The sequence below is a fragment of the Hypomesus nipponensis genome, chromosome 14, assembly GCF_054491055.1.
Source record: "Hypomesus nipponensis isolate SF chromosome 14, ASM5449105v1, whole genome shotgun sequence".
In the NCBI taxonomy this organism is placed as follows: Eukaryota; Metazoa; Chordata; class Actinopteri; order Osmeriformes; family Osmeridae; genus Hypomesus; species Hypomesus nipponensis.
Window position 1 is genome coordinate 18,847,136 of NC_140374.1, and position 21,325 is coordinate 18,868,460.

The 21,325-nt window shown below is 43.7% G+C and overlaps 4 protein-coding genes and 6 non-coding genes across 12 annotated transcripts; 8 read left to right on the forward strand and 2 right to left on the reverse strand.

The window, feature by feature from the left end:
* Window positions 1–945: 945 nt before the first annotated feature.
* On the forward strand, window positions 946–5,277 carry lctlb (lactase-like b). Its single transcript, XM_084672954.1, has 14 exons — window positions 946–1,072; window positions 1,426–1,586; window positions 1,708–1,795; window positions 1,890–1,999; window positions 2,094–2,222; window positions 2,307–2,402; window positions 2,501–2,555; window positions 2,662–2,827; window positions 2,957–3,230; window positions 3,486–3,612; window positions 3,714–3,913; window positions 4,213–4,276; window positions 4,963–5,007; window positions 5,162–5,277. The coding sequence occupies exons 1-14, from the start codon at window positions 946–948 to the stop codon at window positions 5,275–5,277; spliced, it is 1,758 nt and encodes a 585-aa protein (XP_084529080.1).
* Window positions 3,943–9,784, reverse strand: zwilch (zwilch kinetochore protein). Of its 3 annotated transcripts, none has more exons than XM_084672952.1 (19): window positions 9,611–9,781; window positions 9,397–9,436; window positions 9,193–9,285; window positions 8,985–9,097; window positions 8,677–8,864; window positions 8,461–8,546; window positions 7,944–8,099; window positions 7,750–7,821; window positions 7,569–7,662; window positions 7,321–7,370; window positions 7,124–7,235; window positions 6,955–7,034; window positions 6,651–6,807; window positions 6,461–6,489; window positions 6,230–6,366; window positions 6,028–6,123; window positions 5,766–5,881; window positions 5,569–5,663; window positions 3,943–4,090 (listed from the first exon to the last, which is right to left on the reverse strand). In XM_084672952.1, exons 1-18 carry the CDS (start codon window positions 9,658–9,660, stop codon window positions 5,581–5,583), a joined length of 1,752 nt encoding a protein of 583 aa, XP_084529078.1. In that variant the 5' UTR covers window positions 9,661–9,781; the 3' UTR covers window positions 3,943–4,090; window positions 5,569–5,580. The 3 variants fall into 3 exon arrangements, 2 of the variants coding, with proteins under 2 accessions (XP_084529078.1, XP_084529079.1); XM_084672953.1 differs by lacking the exon at window positions 3,943–4,090 and adding an exon at window positions 4,097–4,309 and having other exon boundaries at window positions 9,611–9,782; XR_014729799.1 differs by lacking the exon at window positions 3,943–4,090 and having other exon boundaries at window positions 5,766–5,874; window positions 9,611–9,784.
* A 384-nt stretch (window positions 9,785–10,168) lies between these two features.
* On the forward strand, window positions 10,169–13,844 carry rpl4 (ribosomal protein L4). Its single transcript, XM_084671481.1, has 10 exons — window positions 10,169–10,306; window positions 10,897–11,068; window positions 11,271–11,377; window positions 11,626–11,764; window positions 12,115–12,239; window positions 12,339–12,468; window positions 12,677–12,833; window positions 13,036–13,119; window positions 13,305–13,425; window positions 13,687–13,844. The coding sequence occupies exons 1-10, from the start codon at window positions 10,304–10,306 to the stop codon at window positions 13,786–13,788; spliced, it is 1,140 nt and encodes a 379-aa protein (XP_084527607.1). The 5' UTR covers window positions 10,169–10,303; the 3' UTR covers window positions 13,789–13,844.
* LOC146259002 (small nucleolar RNA SNORD18) lies at window positions 11,123–11,192 on the forward strand. Its single transcript, XR_014729834.1, has one exon. It is a non-coding gene; the product is annotated as a small nucleolar RNA SNORD18 (small nucleolar RNA).
* Window positions 11,462–11,560, forward strand: LOC146259003 (small nucleolar RNA SNORD16). Its single transcript, XR_014729835.1, has one exon. It is a non-coding gene; the product is annotated as a small nucleolar RNA SNORD16 (small nucleolar RNA).
* LOC146259004 (small nucleolar RNA SNORD16) lies at window positions 11,917–12,016 on the forward strand. The gene has a single exon (XR_014729836.1). It is a non-coding gene; the product is annotated as a small nucleolar RNA SNORD16 (small nucleolar RNA).
* LOC146259005 (small nucleolar RNA SNORD18) lies at window positions 12,529–12,598 on the forward strand. Its single transcript, XR_014729831.1, has one exon. It is a non-coding gene; the product is annotated as a small nucleolar RNA SNORD18 (small nucleolar RNA).
* LOC146259006 (small nucleolar RNA SNORD18) lies at window positions 12,880–12,948 on the forward strand. Its single transcript, XR_014729833.1, has one exon. It is a non-coding gene; the product is annotated as a small nucleolar RNA SNORD18 (small nucleolar RNA).
* Window positions 13,158–13,225, forward strand: LOC146259007 (small nucleolar RNA SNORD18). Its single transcript, XR_014729832.1, has one exon. It is a non-coding gene; the product is annotated as a small nucleolar RNA SNORD18 (small nucleolar RNA).
* Window positions 13,845–13,893: 49 nt separating the features above from the next.
* Window positions 13,894–21,218, reverse strand: map2k1 (mitogen-activated protein kinase kinase 1). Its single transcript, XM_084671480.1, has 11 exons — window positions 20,892–21,218; window positions 17,203–17,413; window positions 16,729–16,875; window positions 16,489–16,566; window positions 16,317–16,368; window positions 15,813–15,937; window positions 15,135–15,342; window positions 14,877–14,941; window positions 14,655–14,713; window positions 14,428–14,473; window positions 13,894–14,301 (listed from the first exon to the last, which is right to left on the reverse strand). Exons 1-11 carry the CDS (start codon window positions 20,972–20,974, stop codon window positions 14,188–14,190), a joined length of 1,188 nt encoding a protein of 395 aa, XP_084527606.1. The 5' UTR covers window positions 20,975–21,218; the 3' UTR covers window positions 13,894–14,187.
* Window positions 21,219–21,325: the final 107 nt, after the last annotated feature.

The window sequence follows — 21,325 nt, forward strand, 5'->3', positions numbered from 1 at the left end:
CTTAACTGCAGGTCTTGTCTCCTGTACATCCAAAGTAGGCAAGACACCAACCAACGCAGGTAACTAAAGTGGTGTGAAGGAACTTCATTCTCTTGCTCTTTTGTAGATGTTGTATCTGGCAGAAACATAGCACACAGGCAGGTAGTTAATATTTCCCTAGGCTTTAGACTTACATAATCATCTAACATAAGCATAATCCTTATGCAAGCCTTAAGCCTGACCATAGTAAACTATCACAAGCATAGTAACTTGACAAACAAATTAAAGCATAGTTTTATTCCCCCCCCCCCCGCCCCCCCCCATGGGATTTTCATAAAAAAGTAGAGCAATCCATAAGAAGAACAAAGGTATGATGCCTGCTGAAAATCCCTACCGTCCAATTTTTTTTTTTAATTGCCCAACTTATTAACTATATTTAAATCCTTCCTGAATCTGGAAAATGTTATCATAATTTCGTATTTGTAATTGTTATCTGCCTTTGTCATAATAAATACAGTATCAGCCGCTCCAACACTGACTTTGCTTACAAAGTGAAACCCCAGTTTGTAAGGGATCTGCCGACCTAAGCACCATTTTCTCACACTCTATTGAGTTTGAATAGGGGGTATTTGGTTCTGCATTGAGGCCACGAGACCCCCAATATAGTCCAGTGAACTAGATGCTTCCAGACTGTTTGGTTACGGCACACTGTAGGAACCTCACCTTATTTCCACACCAACACTGTCTGATACCATATGATGCTTCAAGTCTGAACAAATGTTGATCCTTTGACGGTGTGACAGGTAGGCCTTCAGTTTGTGTGTGTGTGATCAAGCATTTTTATCGGTGAAACTGTGAACTGGCAAACGGTGGCGTACAGCAGCGTGTTGATAAGAAGATGGGGGATGTCTGTTTCTTCATGGTGCAGGAGAAAGAGAAAGCGAGCACTGTGTGCCCAGGACTATCATGCTTCCCCATCGCACAACTTCGCTGTGCCATGTGTTTATGTTGGTGCTGTCTTTGTCTGCGGCTGAGGACTTCGACTGGACAAAGAACGACCGCGGCTCCTTCTATTATGGCACTTTTCCAGTTGGTAGGCACACTCCTCGAACCCCGGCTTCCCCCCCCCCCAAAACATCCTGACCGAATCACTGACATCAATGGCTGTGCTGTGTGTATAAATCAAACACTAAGTATTGAACAGGGAGTCAGGTGGCTGAGCGGTTAGGGAATCGGGCTAGTAATCAGAAGGTTACCAAATGATGTTGTGTCCTTGGGCAAGGCACTTCACCCTACTTGCCTCGGGGGAATTTCCCTGTACTTACTGTAAGTCGCTCTGGATAAGAGCATCTGCTAAATGACTAAATGTAAATGTAAGGTGCACCCTTCATTGCGCTCTATCTATATAATCTGCTTAAATGACTAAATGTAAATAAACACATTTAGGATTTTCGTGGGGTGCCGGCAGTTCAGCCTATCAAACAGAAGGAGCCTGGGACAAAGACGGAAAAGGACTGAGCATCTGGGATGTCTTCTCACACAACAAAGGCAAAGTCTTACGCAACGACACCGGGGATTCTTCTTGCGAGGGCTACTACAAAATCAAGGTGATCAAAAGATAGCGTCGCCGCCAATACCAAGTACTTTACCAAACCTACGAACTGCGGTGACTGTGGATTTGGGAGCAGGATTAGCTGCTGTAAAATTCCTCCGTTTGTCTGTCTTTAGGATGACATCTCCTTGATTAAAGAGCTGAAGCTGAACCATTACCGCTTCTCCATCTCCTGGCCCAGACTCATTCCCACTGGGATCAAGTGTGAGTCATTGGGATGTCTGATAAAACACAACCGGAACTTGACACTGAGGTACCATTGTCACTGACAAATACCCACACTGTGTTATATTTGTAGCTGACCATGTGAATGAAAAAGGAATCAAGTATTACAATGACCTGATTGACAATCTTCTGGAGAACAAGATCACTCCTATCGTCACCCTTTATCACTGGGATCTTCCCCAGGTAGGTATTCATGACACTACAGTCCTCAATATTGTCCTCTGGTTTCTCCAGATTATCAGAATCTCTGTACTGGTCTCTCACAATATTTGGACAGGTCTTGCAAGAGAAATATGGCGGGTGGCAGAATGTCAGCATGGTCAATCACTTCAACGAGTTTGCCAATCTGTGCTTTGAAAGATTTGGCAACCGTGTGAAATACTGGATCACTTTCAATAACCCATGGGTATGTATGTAGGATTGTATTCCCTATCAAGAGTTGTACGTTATCTCCTTGACGAGTGATTGACGCACTTTCTCTGTGTGCCAGTCAGTGGCGGTGGAAGGCTATGAGACTGGAGAGCATGCTCCCGGGCTGAAGCTGAAGGGAACAGGGGCATACCGGGCAGCTCATCACATCATTAAGGTGAGAGTAAACAGATCATCATCACATTCTACCAATTTCACTCCCTAGCCTCCAATACAATTGTCCTATCCATAACACCCCTTTTTCTTGGTTGTCAGGCACATGCTAAGGTGTGGCATACTTATGATATGCAGTGGAGGGGCAAACAAAAAGGTAACCAGGGTCACACGCTGGCCATGAAACAGTGGAGTCGAAGGTTGAGGCTGGTGGGTCAGTATGTGTGGCGTTTTACAGAGCCTGAGAGCCTTCCCTTGTGCAGGTTTGGTGGGCATCTCCCTGTCAGGGGATTGGGGAGAACCAGTGGATATCACCAACCAGAAGGACATAGAGGCTGCTGAGAGGTATGTCCAGTTCTACATGGGCTGGTTTGCCACACCCATCTTCCATGGAGACTACCCTCAAGTGATGAAAGACTTCATTGGCAAGTTACCACACAACCAAAGAGAACATATTCATAGCTACTGATCACTTGGAATTGGATCAGATGGAATTTATTTCAAAAAGAGGAGTGACAATGTTTTCGTATATATTCATTGTGTTCATTGTTCAGGCAGGAAGAGTGCCCAGCAAGGCATGGGGAATTCTCGACTTCCCACCTTCTCCTCACAGGAAAAGACCTACATCAAGGGCACATGTGACTTCCTGGGCATCGGCCACTTCACCACCCGTTACATCACCCTAAAGAACTACCCGTCTGTTCGCGGTGGCAGCAGCTACTTCACTGACCGGGACCTGGCTGAGCTGGTGGACCCCCGCTGGCCAGACCCGGGCTCAGAGTGGCTGTACTCCGTGCCATGGGGGTTCCGCCGTCTGCTCAACTTCGTCAAGGTGGGGGTCAGATGGGCTGAGCGGTTAGGGAATTGTGCTATTAATCAGAAGGTTGCCGGTGGGGGAAATGTCCCTGTACTTACTGTAAGTCGCTATGGATAAGAGCGTCTGCTAAATAACTAAATGTAATGTAAATGTAAGGTGAACCCTTTATTGTGCTCTATGTGATCTGCTTTCGGTCAGCTATGTTGTTAGTTAGCTGGATGCTAGTTTTGTTCTGGTTTTCAGTGAGATGGTGCATCTTCTGTCTCTTAGACTCAGTATGGGAACCCGATGATCTACGTGACTGAGAACGGAGTTTCGGAGAAGATGCATTGCACTGAACTCTGCGACGACTGGAGGATACAGTATTTCAAGGACTACATTAACGAGATGCTTAAAGGCAAGCAAACACCAGGAAACCCGAGAATTCTGTATATGTGGAAATCCTCAAAAACATCGTTCCCCTCCGGCATTGTCGTCTTACGTTATCTGTTCTTGCAGCCATCAGAGACGGGGTGAATGTGCGTGGCTACACAGCCTGGTCCCTGCTGGATAAATTTGAGTGGGACGAAGGCTACTCCGAGAGGTTCGGCCTATATTACGTGGACTTCAGGAACAAGAACAAGCCACGCTATCCCAAGGCCTCCGTTCAGTACTACAAACGCATCATCAGCTCCAACGGATTCCCCAATCAGAGAGAGGTGAGCAAGGAACGACCTGAGTGGTTTCATCCATTGACCAGAGGTCTTTAATGCCAAATTACACTATAATATACACATTTATGACAACACGTGGAGTATGAATAAATGCATTAAAATGTAGCTAGGAATGTATAAATATCTTCTTTTTTTCCCCCACTGAAGCACTGGACTGGCAGTCTGTAAAGAAAAATAAGCGGGGTTGGGGGGTGGGAAAGAAACAAATAAGTAGCACAAGAGATAGACATCATTCATGTCTGACTGTGTCATTTTGAGACTGCACTGAGCACCCTCCCTTTCAGGTTGAGAACTGGAAGAGGAAGGCCACAGAGACTTGCTCCTCCAGCAACCAGCTCCTAGCAGCAGGTCAGTTCATCTATATGGTTCCTGAGACAGTCCCTTCATATAAAAGAAACAGAGGAACAACTAGCAGGGGCAAACAAATAAAAATTCTGCCTCGTACATGGTGAATCACCTTTTGGGTATGGTTAGGAGGTTTGAACTGGAGAGACTAGCTACCTAATTCTCTAACAGGATTTTTCTTTGTTTGCCCTTCCAGCTAGAAGAAAATCCCAGGAAAATGCAGAAATGCCAAAGGTTTGGCCAGTGCATGATGAAGTATAGAAAGGGGTATCTGTCATTTACTACAGACCTTTAGCAATGGAACATTTCCAACATTGTTTCAACTATCTGTCTGTGCTCCAAACAATTCGGACAACCAATACATTTGTATTAGAAGCGGAACACAATAAATGAATGTGGTGAAAGGCTTTGGGTGCCGCTTGCAGTGTTCAGCTAACCAATTCTTTGTCTCCTCTCTCTCTTCATTGCTTCTTTCTGAGCAGCTTCAGATATTCACAGCCTTTGCTTATAATGTTTCTAACATGTACTAACAAGTCACTTAACTGCACCTTCAGGCTTCCTGTGGCTGAGCCAACAAGAGCATAAGTGCTACTAAATCACATGTTTAAAGCTGAGATGCTTTCATCCTGCAGTGCTCAAAGGGTTAACATGGCTTTGGTTCCACTCAGTAATTTTTCTCTCTTTATTAGAGGAACAGCGGAGTACTGCTGCAAATATTCTAAGACTTATACATGGTAAGAAATCACTCAATATTTACAAAAACAGGTTATGTTGCCATACGAAACGATTAACCCTTTGAGTGCTGTGCTTGAGCATTGTTAGACGTAACGCAGCAGAGGTGGCTGTGATGTGATCCTAATCTCCGCCTGGCGTGTGCTATCTTCCCAGATCCCCTGACCAGCCACATGGAGATGGTGACGGAGATCGTTGTCCCTACTGTGTGTACCCTGTGTATCTTGCTCAGCGCTGTTTTTCTAATGTTCCTGCTGCGCAGACGGAACTAGTCCCTTCAACCCTTTAAGTGTGTCCAAATGTTTACAACCTCAAACAGACACACTCAACATTCACGAGTTGATTTCAGTTTGATGTGAAGTAAATGAAGGCATTTGCATGCGATCGTGATTTCGATTCTTGCACTTGCTCTAGTTGTAGTGGCAATGATCATTCAAAAAGTCAATCTTAGCATAAAAAAAAAAATTTGAGACACGTAAATTAGTGTGGTTCATAAAGAGAATATGACAAATAAATAAATCCCAGGAAATATACTTTTCACTTGTCATGATATGTCATCTCACCTGGTTGTGACTTCAAGTGAAACTGACCAGGCTACAGCACACCATGGTGGCAAAGTATGCTGCCTCTTCAACATCCCCATTCACTGTGGTCTCACCTGGAAACATGGGATTCATATGGTTGGCATCATTATATATATATTATACATCATCATATAAAGGGTCAGTGACACTTGTATAACAATGGTTTGGGAAGTCACCTGTGTCAAAGGTGATGTGGTCAACCAGGGGGTGGTCGCTAAGCTTCCAGGATGTCTTCACCTCACGGGGACCCTGACCACTAGACACCTCCACCCCCCACGACACCGACTGCTCTCTAACGCACACACACACACACACACACACACACACACACACACACACACACACGGGGAGGACAATGTTGATATGAACACGTAACAGACAGCAGTACGTTTAAGAATGTCGTTTAGTTTGATAAAAGAATGGAGAACGTAGACACACTTGTGGTAAAACTGGCTAATCAGTGCGGGTTTGATCTGAAGTTTGAACTCGTGGCTCTCGTCATAGGGAAATGTTTTGTAGTACTGCAAACAGGACCTAGAAGAAACCAGGTCAGCAGCTCAAATCAATGTGAACAAACCTGCATAATACATGTCAATCAGGGCCACAGATACAAGTTGATGAGGGGGTTGGAAGGGCTTACTGTGTGAGGAGGAACAGACGGTCATAAGGCAGACCCAGGAAGGTGCTGCAGGTCACTATCATCTCCAGCAGGTGGTGTAGTTTTCTCACTCTTAACACTTGCTCTTGAAGGTCGACTTCAGTGCTTAGGTAATAGCTCTTAGACAAAGGCAAAGGGCAGAGTTAAGTTGTTCAGATATCTGCACAGTTAGGTGGCTGAAGGGTAGAGAGAAACGCACGATCCTGGACTCACCAGGTGGTTCAGCGTTGTCAGCTCTTTACCTGAGGAAGAGACATGGTCTTTGTTTAAAAGGTTGGATTTGTCTATGACTTCAAAGATTTGGACAAACTAACAAACAAAAAAAGTGTTGTGTCAAAATCCTCAGACGTGATGCATTTTCAGTCCTGCTGCCACTGATGTCCCTGCGGTATAGCGACATTACCCATGAGGTGGTAGGTGTAGTCCTTCCTCATCTTGCCCAGGCCCATCTCCAGCAGCATGTGCACGGGGGTGAGGCCAGTGAGGGACACTGGGTCCATCTGGCCGTGGTACGACTGCAGGATGAGCTTACTGAGGGAGCTGCTGCTGTCCCTGTGAATCTGGAGGGTGGATACACAGTAGTCCCTGTTTACACACCACAGCCACTACCTATCATGCTACGCTATAGTGGATGACATGGAATCACCTGCAATGTTAGTGGCTCGGACTATGGCTATGGTATGGAATGATTCTAACCCTAAACATACCCATGGTTTGATGTCCCCATATTGCAAAGCTTTGATGACCATTTTTAGACAGTCCCCTATGTCTTGATATGAGGTTACACCTGTGATTGAAAAGCACAGTAATAAAGGCAACGTTTTTATACAGAACAGAAGGGTCTCAAATGAAACAAGGATTCCAACTGTGACTTACTCTTTCTCATCCAGACCCATAGCTGCTCCACAAAGTCCAGGTCTCCTCGTTCAATAAGGGAGTTAAAAGCCGAGGTTTCTGATTCTGCAGGTTCAGTCTTGACTTTTGGTGCCTGTGTACCCGCATAACAATACAATGACATACAAATCTCTCTTTCAGGATATTTACTGCTTACAGTCCCAAGCTTGTATCCACACCTCATTTACGCTAGTAGACTCCTGAAGAGTCTTCACTGTGTTCTGCAAACCTGAAACAGAGGGAATATGAGGCAGTCCTATTTGACGCTGGCTCCCATTGCAATAAAGCACAGATGATGGAGGCTTAGTATAGTTAGACCACATATTTAAATTTCCTATATGTTTATTGTATGCACCTTCCTGCCAAAGCAAATTCCTTGTCTGTGCAAACTTTCATGGCGAATAAATCCCTTTCTGATTCTGATTACCTTCCAGGTAGTCCTTGATCAGGTCCACTGCAGGCCTAGTCTCTGCAGGTTCCCTCCACTCGGTCTCCCCCGTTCTCCTGGCTTCAGCGAGATCCTGGCAACGATATTAAACGGCCCCGGAATGTAGCAGTAGGAACGTGACGCCGTCACAGCGCAGTTGTAAAAAGATCTGGACACGTACCTGAAGAAACTCCAGTTCCCTGTACATCTCAAACACTGGACTCCTCACATCCCCACTCGCCACCTTGATGTTCTGTGGCACGAAGATGAACAGTACTTTGTGTAGATCACCTGACACGACGAGCTATTCTACCACCTCAACGTTACAGCAGTTTGAGACTTGAGAGATTCACTGAATATAATAATGCGGCTTACCAGAGTTGCCACAGATGACAGGGGCGGAATCTCCAGAATATTCTCCACATGGTTCCACTTAAAGTCCACTGTTACACTGCTCTGAGACTCGATTGTTGTGTCCTCAACAACAGTAGAGCCAAACAGGTTGTACTGTGAGGTGCCTTTAGTGACCATCTGGAAGTGTAACAACACAATCAAGGAACATATGGAATCCCATAAGTCTGTCCCTGAGACATTTAAGAGGACTAGGAGTAATGGTCTTTGTACAAGAAATTTGTGTCCGAAATGTTCGCACAATTAAAAATAAATACGTCCTCACATTATGTCAATTACGCTTACACACTGCCTACGAAACTTTCGTTTGTCAAAAAAAAAAAAATTAGGATCGGGTTTGATTTTCTGTGTTTTTCGCATCCATAGCCAGCATTTTGATTTTTTTTTTTGACAATTTAGAACCACCAAATTTTGAGGCTGACGATTACAAAAAACGCATACAAAGATTTCGCACTCAGTGTGCAAGGGCCTTTACACTTACTGAGGATGAAGACGGATGATGCCTTTTCTTATGTTCCTGTTTCAGCTCATCCAGAGTGATGAAGGATGCTCTGTTGACAGTTGCCTCTAAAGTGTCACAAAAAGACCCCATGGAGAACACATCAACATAAAAGTCAAATAAAAAGTTACCAGACCAATTTGTATTTTTTTTTTTACACAAATGGGACCTACAGGCGAAGGCAATCTGAGACAATACCTTTACATGTCACTGAGTACAACTTGACACCGGAGATTTTGTTGCTGGAATAAACAGTCTCTGCTCCTAACCAGGTTGTTCTAGCTGGGTCAGCCATATCACAGCGCACCCAAAGGGGATTCAGGCCCGGGTTTGCCCCTGAATGCACATTGGAGTTTTGGGACATGGTGTACCATGACAGCAGTTGCCTGTATAATTAAAACATAATTGAGTGCTTATCATTCACGTTCCATTTATTGAACACATTGACTGATTACTGAGATTTAAATGATGACCAGCCTATGAGTTGTGAATACTGTGTAGATCACCTGGCTTTCATGATTGTTAGGGGTTGTGGTCCCAAGTCTGCAAAGCATTCATGAGTCTCATTATCACTCTCGGTCTCCTCTTTCTCTTCATAAGTTTCCTCAATTTTAGGAACCTAGTGAAGATACATTAACATTCTCACTCTGGCGTTGGCATTTGCCTGTGTGTCTTGATTTTACACCGATACAGCATAGCACCAGGGTTACTCACAGTTTTTTCACAGATGAAGACTGGTCTGTCGCTACTGTAGATATTATGTAGAGGAGATTTATCTCCATGGTACTTCAACACTTGTATTTCTTCCTTTAACGTCAAGTCAAGTGGAATCAACAGTTAGCTTGCTATCATCAGAGTATCAGTTCTCTGAAAAAGCTGTACTGTACGGGTTATCTACTCGGATGTGGGGAATTTTACCTCGTAAACACTTGAATCCTGGCCCTCGTCTTGAAAAGTCCTACAATTCCACAACATCATAATTTGCGATCATGACAAAGCGCTGGTTCTCCAATTACAGTACTGTACTGTAGCTAACTACTTATTCTGTTGGCATGGATGGTGAGATTTTGACAGATAGCGTTAGTCTAACTAGCAAGCAAAAACACTTCAAGGAATTGTATGATTAACTTACCGTAGAAATTTCGAAAACGTATGAGCCTCTGCGATTATTTTGGAACACATTATATTTGTACTCAAATATATCGCTGTCTCGCCAACTTTATAATTAAAAAGTAGCGGCCAGCGTAACTAGACGATGCAGCGAGACATCTACATTTGACTTCCGCGCGCTCAGTGTAAAGGAGATTGAATTTAGACTACGTCACACACCGTTGATCTTCATCCAGGTCAAGCAGCCCAACCTAATTATTCTATAACAATTACATTTATATTATCAATATATTGTACTTAATAGCATGATAAAACTTAATATATAAATTATGAAGTAAAATATTCTTCCTGAAATAATCTTATTTCGGCCATTGTATTTGATAAAAGTAGTCCCATCTTCAATATTTCTTCCACCGTCATTCAACTGTAGCGTTAGTTAGTACCACTTACAAACATACCTCATGCATACATTATCATGCTTTAGGATATTTTAGGGCAACAAATGTGATGTTTATAAACAAGACAATAAATTACTAATAATATTTTTCGAATAAGTAAGTTATTGATAAAGATGGTATTGAAAGTGTTGGTTGTCGGAAGTGTCACTTTCTCGGAGGCATATATCTGTAAGGGAGCACCACCTACTTCCTTTTCTACTGTGGCCGCCATTGCGATAGGAGCGTGGTTCCCGGCGAGCCGATAAAAAACCTTAAAAATGGTGAGATTATACGAATTTACATGTTCGGTTGTCAACAGTATGCCTATTACCAACGCTTGTTTACCAGAGAACGTATTTTAACCGTATTTGATGCACCTTCAAGTGCTCAAAGAAATGTTAAATTATTCGAGACTCACGAGGAGCCATTTTAGAAGGGAATGCTACTACAGCGATAGCCTTCTGAGCCAGGCAGTCACTAACGTACACGTGTGCCATCCGATCTCGGCTAGCTGGCTAATGAAGGCCGCAGAATAAGACAAGTTGTGAATGCATTCGTCCCATGCCTTAAAATGTACGTTTTGTAAACACTTGGACATGCTGTCACTTGGCTTCACATATGGCTGAACTTGCAACAGTTATTTGACAAATAATTAAATTGCTTGTTGACTTGAACAATGGTGGATGATGGCAAGCTAATAGTCAGGGAAGTGAGTTAGCAAGCAGTGTTGGTTCAGTCATTGCTTATTGGCCGTTAAAATTAGTATAGGTAAATGCGAAATAAGTTTTGTTATCTACGCAGGATGAAAGATGACTTGTTCGTGGATGGTAACATTCATCATTGTGTCTGAATTTCTTTACCGTTTCCTCAGGCATGTGCCCGACCCCTGATCTCGGTTTACTCCGAGAAAGGAGAGAGCTCAGGCAAGAATGTGGTGATGCCTGCAGTGTTCAAGGCTCCAATTCGACCAGATATTGTGAATTTTGTGCACACCAACATGCGTAAAAACAGCCGCCAGCCCTATGCCGTCAGTGAACTGGCTGGTAAGTGTCTCTTGTTTTTATACATATAATTTAATTTACAAGCAATTGTAAAAGCCTTGGTGATGAGACATTACTTCAGGTCCGTGTTTTTGAGTTCTGTGATAATAATTGAAGTTCTGAATGGCTTAATCTGTGACATCTATTGGAAGTAGCACCCACCAATTGGACTGTGTGGAAACTGATCAATTCTGTTTTATTATAGGTCACCAGACCAGTGCTGAGTCCTGGGGTACAGGAAGAGCTGTGGCCCGTATCCCTCGTGTGAGGGGGGGTGGTACCCACCGCTCCGGTCAGGGAGCCTTCGGAAATGTATCCTAATTACAATGTTCTGATCCTGATTGGTTACTCGCGAACTTTGAAAGGCATTGCTAATTAAGTGTCCTGGCTGAGTCTTGCTGTGATGGTGTAATTTGCGTCTTACACTGTGATCAGTGACAGTATGCCTGCTGTCATATGCTGGCACAGATGGCTGACGATCATTGAGACTGAGCACATTACTCACAAACGTGTGGAAAGTTGTCAATTTTCAATGTCAAAGTTCCTTCACTGTGGTTAAGATGTGTCGCGGAGGTCGCATGTTTGCCCCCACCAAGACCTGGCGCCGCTGGCACCGCAGGATCAACACCACCCAGAAGCGCTACGCCATCTGCTCTGCTTTGGCTGCCTCTGCCCTGCCCGCCCTGGTCATGTCCAAGGGTAAGGCTCTCTTTACACTAGCCGTGCATCAGATTTGAGCTTCATACTGCCCAGGAAACACTAGCCTGGGTTTCAGATGATTTTCTTGACCTATTCACATTAGCTAATAGGACTGGTGATGCCAGGCTAAGTCTATTCTGATGTACAGCACTTGCCATGATGGTGTAATTTGCGTCTGACTCTGTGGACAGTGATGGTAGCCTGCCGTCATTAAGCTGCCACAAGAGGTTGATGTACATGTTGTTCTGAGCAAAGCTGTTACCACTGTCTTGATGTTCTGAGCAAGCTGTTACCAATCTGTCTTGTGGAGTAGCAGTGCAAATATGTGACCGTTTCGATCCCTGATGTAGGTCACCGCATTGAGGAGATCCCAGAGGTCCCTCTGGTGGTGGATGACAAAGTTGAGAGCTACAAGAAGACCAAGGAGGCTGTGCTTCTCCTGAAGAAGCTGAAAGCCTGGAATGATATAAAGAAGGTGAACTTGATACGCTCGCCTTATTTGCGTCTACGTTGAGGGAGCGTTTGCCGTGTGTTGTCACGCGTTTGCTTGATTCCATTTGTTCCTTTCACTCAGGTGTATGCCTCCCAGCGTATGCGAGCCGGCAAAGGAAAGATGAGGAATCGCAGGCGTATCCAGCGCAAGGGACCATGCATCATCTATAACCAAGACGCAGGTGTCACTAAAGCCTTCAGAAATATCCCAGGTGAGTGGCTTTTGATACCTGTGCAAGGCCTTACCTGACGAGAGCCGCTCAATGCGGCCATGGCAATGATGAGATTCCTCTTCAGGTCCGTGTTTCTGAACCCAGTGATTGTTGTTGAAGTTCTGAGTACCACTATCAACTGCATGATCTTTAAAAAATATATATAAACATGCAATACTCATTTCTATGTATGAATGTGGTTTTCCAGGCATCACACTTCAGAACGTGAACAAGCTGAACCTTCTGAGGCTTGCCCCTGGTGGCCATGTTGGCCGCTTCTGCATCTGGACAGAGAGCGCCTTCCGCAAGCTGGACGAGCTGTACGGCACCTGGCGCAAACCCTCCACCCTGAAGATGGACTACAAGTACGTACATCACTGTTTTCAAAGGGTTTCAATGGGTCACTTAACCGAGCAATGATGAGATTCCACTTCGGTCCGTGTTTTTGATTCCCGTGATACCAATAGAAGTTCTGAGTCTTGGAAACAGTGTTTTTCAACACTGACAATTGAGACCAAGTCCTACTGGGGTAGCAAACTGTTCTGACTGCTGATTTCTGTGTTCCAGTCTGCCCATGCACAAGATGACCAACACAGATCTGAGCAGGATCCTGAAGAGTGAGGAGATCCAGAAGGTTCTCCGTGCTCCCAAGTAAGACCTGTTTACTTTAGTTCTTTGGGTGAACAGTTGTTTAATGATGAGTTTCCACTTCAGGTCCGTGTTTCTGAATCCTGATTTTAATTGAAGTTCTGACATTCAACGGTTTAAGAATTTGCAGATGGACAGCTAATTAGCTCATGTGCTACATACTAAATGTGTCTTAAATCCCATTGCAGCAAGAAGATCAATCGCAGAGTTCTGAAGAAGAATCCTCTGAAGAACCTCAGAGTGATGATGAAACTGAACCCCTACGCCAAGACAGCCAGACGTAATGCCATCCTGCTGCACGACCCTGCTGTGAGTAACTCTCCAAACACCAGTCAAACTGCAACGCACATGCGTATATTGGTGCATTAGTATTTTGATTTGTTTTGTTTAATTAGGTTTATTATACTATATTTGAGCTCATCATAGTTGTAATCTATTTTGAGTACTCTTGTCATGTTATGCCAGGTTGCTTTGCGTTGTCCTTAGAATGTCAGTGCCCTGTGGTTCTGTGCATCTGACAATAAGACTTGAACTTCTGAGTCTCAACCTCCTGCATGTGTCTCCCAACAGACCAAGGCCAAGATGTTGAAACCCAAGAAGAAGCCTGCAAAGAAATCTGCCAAGAAAGCTGCTGCAGCAGCCCCTGCCCCCGCAGCACCTGCTACAGCATAAAGCTCTAAAGTGATTGATTCAGATATGGTTTCCAATAAAATCGGATCTAAAAGGAATTCCATGGTGTCATTCAACTAAGGTTAAGTTCAGTCACTTAATATCACAAACATTTATTTGATTGAGAATGGGGTGAAGCTAACTAGCAATGGAAGGCAAGAAAAATCTGTCGGCATTACAGTTGGCGTTTACTTAGGAAATAATTTAAATATTAAAGGTATTATAACCACAGCCCTGTGAGGAGGGGAAATGAGAATTAATGGTTTGAGAACCACTGCTGTCACACAAAACAAAATACATGAGTTGGCTCCCATGTTTAACCAGTATTGGTTAAGTACTTGGGGGTTGATGAGGCAGGGAAGCATGTGCTGGCAGAGAACAGGAGCAGGTCCTGCTGCATCGTCACAGTCCTATACTGTGCGTGGGGGTTACTGGCTGATTAAGACCGATGGTGCTACACAGCCAGCCTGCAAAGTCCACCTCTTCGGCCTCAGATTGCTTTATGAAAGTGTGGACCTGGAGAGGGAAAATCAAAAAGCATGTTTGACCGAGGGAGAATGGGAGCCATGGCAGAATGAAGTTCATTTAGTTAAATAAACAAATCTTAATATTCGACACAGAATTTGAAACGTGAGCACTCACAGTTAACTGTTTCAGGTCAGCCCTTTCAGCTGGATTCTTGATCAAACTGTTACACAAAATGTAAGCTTGTGAGATTTACCAGCAAGTAGAGCAATTGACACTACGTTTTCAAACATGCATGTGCAAGTAATTTATTGAATTTCTGATGTACCACTAGATGGCAGTGCACTACACAACTCGAAAGTTGTGACACTGTATCTTGTAATACTTAAAGATGGCACGCTTACCATTTATTCACAAAGTCTTGAAATTCTGACCCAAAAAAGCCAGGGAGCTTTGGGGGAGGCTGAAAATAAGATGGTCCACTCGAATCAAAGCATTGCAAAACGGTTATCAGCCGTGGCTTGATTAAATCACATGCTGGTCAAAGTAATTTGGGAAATGCACTCTCAGTTCAGCGATAAACAGAAATTAAATCCACATACAAAATGACAAGGTGATCTACACACCTCATTGACGATGTAATCCAGCAGCTCAAAAATAGCCATGGGAGGTCTGCTGTCAGGTCCATATGCTGGGGAACACATAATAGGAACGATTGGGAAATCTGAAGAAGAACTTGCAGAGGAAGTATTGGACAGTGGTGCACCCAAACACTTGACACTGGTCAGAACCAGAACAACAAGCCGCCGATATTCGAATAACCCAAATGGATAAACAAAGGAGTTCCGGTGACTTCCGTGTATCCTCGGTAACCAGTCACTCACAGCTGCCTGGTCTTCCTGGGGGCCTGGGCTGTGGGGAGGCCTCTGCTGAGGACGCGTCCCCCTCGACGGGGAAGCCAAAGATCAGCTGGAGCTCCCTGGCATCAGGGGGAGGGATGGGGAAGCGTCCGATGGCCATCTCCACCAGCGACAGACCCATGCTCCAGATGTCTGACTGAACTGAATAGTGGGTGCCCTGCAAACGCTCTGGCTGTAGAACACAGGAGACAACAGTGGGAACCACGGATGTATTGTCAGAACTGACAGTGCAAAAAAAAAAGTTGATTACTGCACACATATAGGCAAATGTCCACATTTTTGGACTATACATATCATTACACTCAGTTCAGAAATATTGAAATCCACGGACACCTGGGCACTTGAGCCACTCTCCCACACTATCCCCACCAGCAGCACAGGATCACTTTCCTCCTGGACACCAACACTGTCGAAATAATTGCACTCTGTACAATAGGGTCAGAACCTTTCCGGTATCTGGAAACACTCTCTGTGTGAATATGTTCTCCCTATGTGTATGTATAATATGTAATTTATGTATGTATGTCGGTGATGTGTATAGGTACACATAAGCTACTGGATGACCAAAATTTCCCTTGTGATTAATAAAGTATCCATCCATCCATCCATCCATCCATCCATAGAAAAGCAGAGGGAACTCACAGACATATAGGAGCGAGTGCCCACAAAGGAGTTGGCCATGGAGTCTATGAGCTGGCCACTCACTCCAAAGTCACACAGCTTGATCTCTCCGCGGGAGTTCACCAGGATGTTCGAGGGCTTGACATCTGAAAGACGGACATGCTACATTTAGAAGAGCCCACTTAGTAGTAGGGTTAGATGTGGCTGTTCTGGAACCAGGGCCATGGAATACGTTTGTAGTTTGGTGCCATCATTCGATCATCAGTAGTTATAGATTTTTGTGAATGAGGCTTTACTGTTTTGCAAGTGATAGGGGTTGAATTTGATTTGCTGAACTGCATTGGGGGGTTTTCTCGAAACAGACAGTTTATTGTTCCTGTAGTGGCAGAAAAATAAGCAGTGTCTGAAAATGTATTGTATTACAACTTCTATTTATTTATAATTAATAGCGATTTATCTCTGTGCATTATCTTGTGTTTCTCTCTTAGACTTCCATTTATTTATTTGTAATTAATAGCGATTTACCTCTGTGCATTATCTTGTGTTTCTCTCTTAGATAAGCGAGCCCTTTAATGACCTGAAGAAGGAAATACACAAATCCACTTTATGACACTAGCACACATAAAATGTTGTTCTTTACACACAAGTATAGAATGTACTGTCTGTACTCAAAGTGGGAAGGTTGTGAATCACTCACAGCTATGCTGACTTTACCAAGGATCTGTTCTGGAATATTGCCTGCTTTCTTCAGAGACTGATCTAGGGAGCCCCCATCCTGCAGTCAGAAAAAAAGGGTATGCTGTAGTCAATCATGAGATTTACATGCCTGTGAATGTGATATTTATGCTCATTGATTATGATTGCTACGATCGTTAATCTCACTGCACATCCTGCAGCCGGGCTTGAGACATCTGATGTGCAAGCAGTTGCCCAGTACCATGTGTTCCATGCAGATGCTGATCTCTCCGTCGCTGTAGAAGGCCCCGTAGAAACCCACTATGTAGGGGGAGTTACACTCATGAAGCACCTGCAGCTCTCGGATGATCTGGTTCCTGATGGCTGGCTTGATCTCCAGGTGGATCAGCTGGAACAGTCAATCACACAGATCGTCAACAGGTGACACCCATCACAAACACACACGCCATTCACTGTGAACCATTATCCAGCCAAGCAACATGTGTATGATAAAGATGCATTTCATATATATTAAATGGTTAATCAAAAAGATTAAAATTGTGATGAGGGAACACTTAATAGAGGGATGAGGGAACACTTAATAGAAGCCTTGTCTGATAGAGGCACGATGACTGAAAAGAAGGTTGGGAGTGTAGAACACAGCCTATCAATGCCAAGGCTGGCCCCCGTATGTCACAATGCGGAGCTCATCCTCCCACGACTGTCTCCGCCTCACCTTCCTGGCCATGATGAGTCCTGACGGCCTATGGGAGACTTTGAAGACCACCCCTCCATTGCCAGCACCCAGCTCACAGATCTTCTCAAAGTCGTCATCTTTCAGCTCCCCAACTTTCTGTTTCTGTGTGAGGAAGGCCTCCAGGCGTTTGCGCTGCTGTTCGTCCAACTCTAATTCCTCTAGCTTTTTCTGCAGGGCCTCTAGATTTGTCCTGAGAGAGACACAAGAGAAGGTGCGATGGAACCGCACAGGGAAAAAAATGGCTTTATTAAAAGTGGTTCCAAGATGTGGCAGGCCATATTTGGTTTTCACACGCTTAAGATATAACAAGGATCATTTAATTTTAAATAAAGTTGAGAGGTTTTGAATACATTTTAGATGGTGACGGCATACACAAAAAGGCATGCAGATAAGGAACTCCCAGATATACAAGGAGTAGGGCAGACAGACAGACAGACAGACAGACAGACAGACAGACAGGGCCCTGTGTGTGTGTGTGTGTGCGCTGCTAAGAGTTCCTTTCCAGATCCCAATGTGAGGAAGTCGGTAGTTTCTCTGAGCGTTGCCACCACTACCTGATTCAGTTGTCATGGCAATGCATTTTTCTTCACACTTTAATTGTGGAATGATCTCGTGTGAACTAACACTCTCCTGCTTTTCCTTCTTCCCACAGAATTCATCTCCTCCCTGAAACCACACAGGAACATTACTGCACCAGATTTTGAGCCATTGATGCTTTGATCATCTTCACAATAATCAAAAGAGATAGTCAGTTCCACAAAAAAATATACATATTTATATATAAACAGTGTGTATAAATATACACGCACACACAATATATATTTATACAGTATATACACTGTATGTTTAGCCATTGAGCTATGCATTGATTATTTAAACTTAAACCGCCAAATCGACATCAAATGAAAACATATATTAGTGTAAAGCAAAGCTCTTTAGGCTGCCAGAAATGTTTTATTCTTCAGCTAATTTCATGTGCCTACTAATTAGGTTATCCGCAGCTGACAATACTACAAGACCCTCCAGTCTACTTATCTCCACTCCAATTGAGATGCAAAATCTGCTTTTTAGGTGAGTGTAGCACTTACGTTTCTAGATTTGCATCATAATTCTCCAACATAAGTATACCAATATTGCTTTGTTTAAATTTTCAGGCAAATTTGTCGTGGTTACATCACAACTCTGCAATTGGAAAGCAACTACTATAAAAATATGACACCCTCTCATTCAGAGCGCTGTGGTGCTTGGGGTTCAGGCTGGTTCAGCAGGGGAAGGGTTAAGTGTTGTTGTTTCTGACAGCAGGCCCGCGTATCCATGGAGACGAGGTGCTGAGTGTGAGGGGGGTGTCGAGCTGGAGGAGAGCAGAGCAGAGCCACAGAGCAGATGTACTGGCTCCACACTGTCCTCACAACGTATCACAATAGGCAGAGCATCTCAGCCTCCTTTCAAGTGTGTGAGGAAGCCCAAGGACATGCACTAGCTATTGAACAAGTTCCTGATGACAAGCCTGTTTGCTCCTCAGAAGAATATTGACGTATTTTTATTTCTGCTACTATACAGATAGGACTACATAATATTTATGTGCACAAGGTAGAGAAATAAGTTCCTGGGGTAGGCAAACGTTATCTGTAAACAATTACCCAGGTCTTAGCCATGAGATATAATCAAGTTTGTATGTGTGCACCAAATGGGAGAGCCATCAGCTCCTGAGGTTCCTGATGCAGCTCCTGATGGATCCTGTTAACAATTATTTCAATGATTTTTTCCCTACTCCCTGGGGAGTCTGTTAGTGGAGAGGAAACTAAGAAAGGCAATAGTGACACTTCTCTCCACACATGCTAATATTATGCTTGAGAACACACGGGTGATGGGGGAAGGAATATTACATTTAGTCATTTAGCAGACACTCTTATCCAGAGCGACTTACAGTAAGTACAGGGCGGCGTCTCTTGAGTTTGGCAAAAAGAGTAAAAAAAAAAAAAGGAAGATTTGTCCGTTCCTTATGTTATCTGATGCTGTAGGTTAGATAAAGTGTGAAGCCCTGAGGGACCCTGAGGCTACCTAGTAGCCAGCAGAGGCAGGATGAAGGACATCTGAAAGCTAGGCCCCAGCCAATCACAGGCCCGCAGAGACAGCTGTGTGTATTTCTCAGACTGAAGGGATAAACAACTTGGCAACGGTAAAAAGAAAAATCGACCACGTTTGAAATAACCAATTTCACAACTGACAAAGGACAACTTTTAATTTGTACATGCTAATGAAGCCTACATTTTTACAGTTTTGCAGTTTCTATTTGCAGTGGAAAATAAGAACGTAAATAAAATAAAATAAATTACAAGCATTTTCCTAGCAACATGCCAGCCTTTGTCTGTCCGGCTGGTTGCCACAATATAACAGCATTACTGAGCCGGAGAGAGGAATTAAGAGTAAGCCCTGTCTGCCACACACACACACGCACACGCACACACTAGTTTTGACTTCCAGTTGCAGTCATGCCGAGAAGGGGGATTCCAGAAAGCCCCCTCTATGGCAGGGTCTTCCAAAACCCTGAATCAGAGTTCCTGGTCTATATTTCACACCAACATTCCATGGCTCTGCTTGCTAAAGCTGGCCCAGAGACACAAAAGGAATGTGCCTCTCTCTTGCCATGCATCCTGGAATATATGTTTACTAGCATTTGAATTCAGCCTGCTAATTAGCAACAAGCAACAGTGAGTAGCTTCACGATGGCAAACTGCCTTTTTATATAAATGTAAAAAATAGGCATTGATACAGATCAGATATGACATACTACAGCACATTCCGGTATTCCAGGTTTTCTATGAAGAATAATGAATCCACAATTAAGGATAAAGATGTCTTAAATGACAGCTCTAGGGTCCCTGAAAAAATAACCTAATGAAACAGACATGCCACAAACAGTTGACAGGAAAAAATAAATCCACACCTTACATTGCAAACCGGCAGAGATAGAATTAGGCTAGATAATTGAGTTTTAAATGAATGATTCTTATTGTATTGTATTTGATGTAACCCAGGAGCGATCATGGGGCAAGTCAGGAAATTTGACTTCACGACGTTGGAAGCTATCTAAGAGCATATGTCAAGTGTTCAAGATCATTACTGCAAGTTCTGAGACTGCAGTTGTGCTTGAATTCTCGATAAGTAATTGCAGACCCCGTTCTCTGTATATACATGTTTGTGATGACAAATACTCACCGTGGGAGGGTAGACAACAAATCTGTGACGTCCAAGACAGATTGCTTTGTATCTGCACTAAACTGATAACTCCGCTGTTTGGAGAGTACAGTCCTTGCACTGTCTCTCTGTCAGAAGAGCTCTACAGAGACGTATTTAAAAGGTCCTCTAACAGCGGTACAACAGACGTGGAAAAAATCAAGACCATCAGTCTCTCCACACACATGTTCGATACACCTGTGGCACTTTTTTGACAGGCAAAACACACATGACTCTATAATCCCTATTCCAAAACATGTAGCCTATACGCACCACAAAAATAACGTGGTTGACATCACCCCTATTACCAAGTCAAATGCCTTACATTAAACAATTATGAGTTAGATAGCCTAATTGACATTGTGCTGTAAAGGTGTTAACCATAGCCTACAACTCAACCAAAATGTCCCCTATGTTGACAGATTACTTACTCTGTGGCACCGGTTCCATTAATAGTGTTTCCATCAGGAATCGGGTTGAGCTGTATAGGCTCAGGCTTTCTTCTTTTCTGCATTTTTTGACTATTTTTTCTGGTTTAGACGAGTGAAATATCAGACGTTATTGTGCAGATGCTTACAAAAGAACGGTCAGCTACACAATCCACACTGTAGAGACCTTGAAGCTTTCAAGACTAGCCTAATTCAAGACAAAATATATCAGAAACTGTGCGAGATGTTCACGTTTATAAACACAGTACAGAGATGCTTATCAGTTATCATGTAGGCTACTGTCGGTTCTACTTAATGGGCGGACGTACCACCATAGGAAAACGTCACAAAAAATATTTACGGTCTTCCGGATAGCGTGTGTGTGCCGAGAGACGCGCTACCCCTGTTGGTAATTGATAGTATTACCACACAGTTTA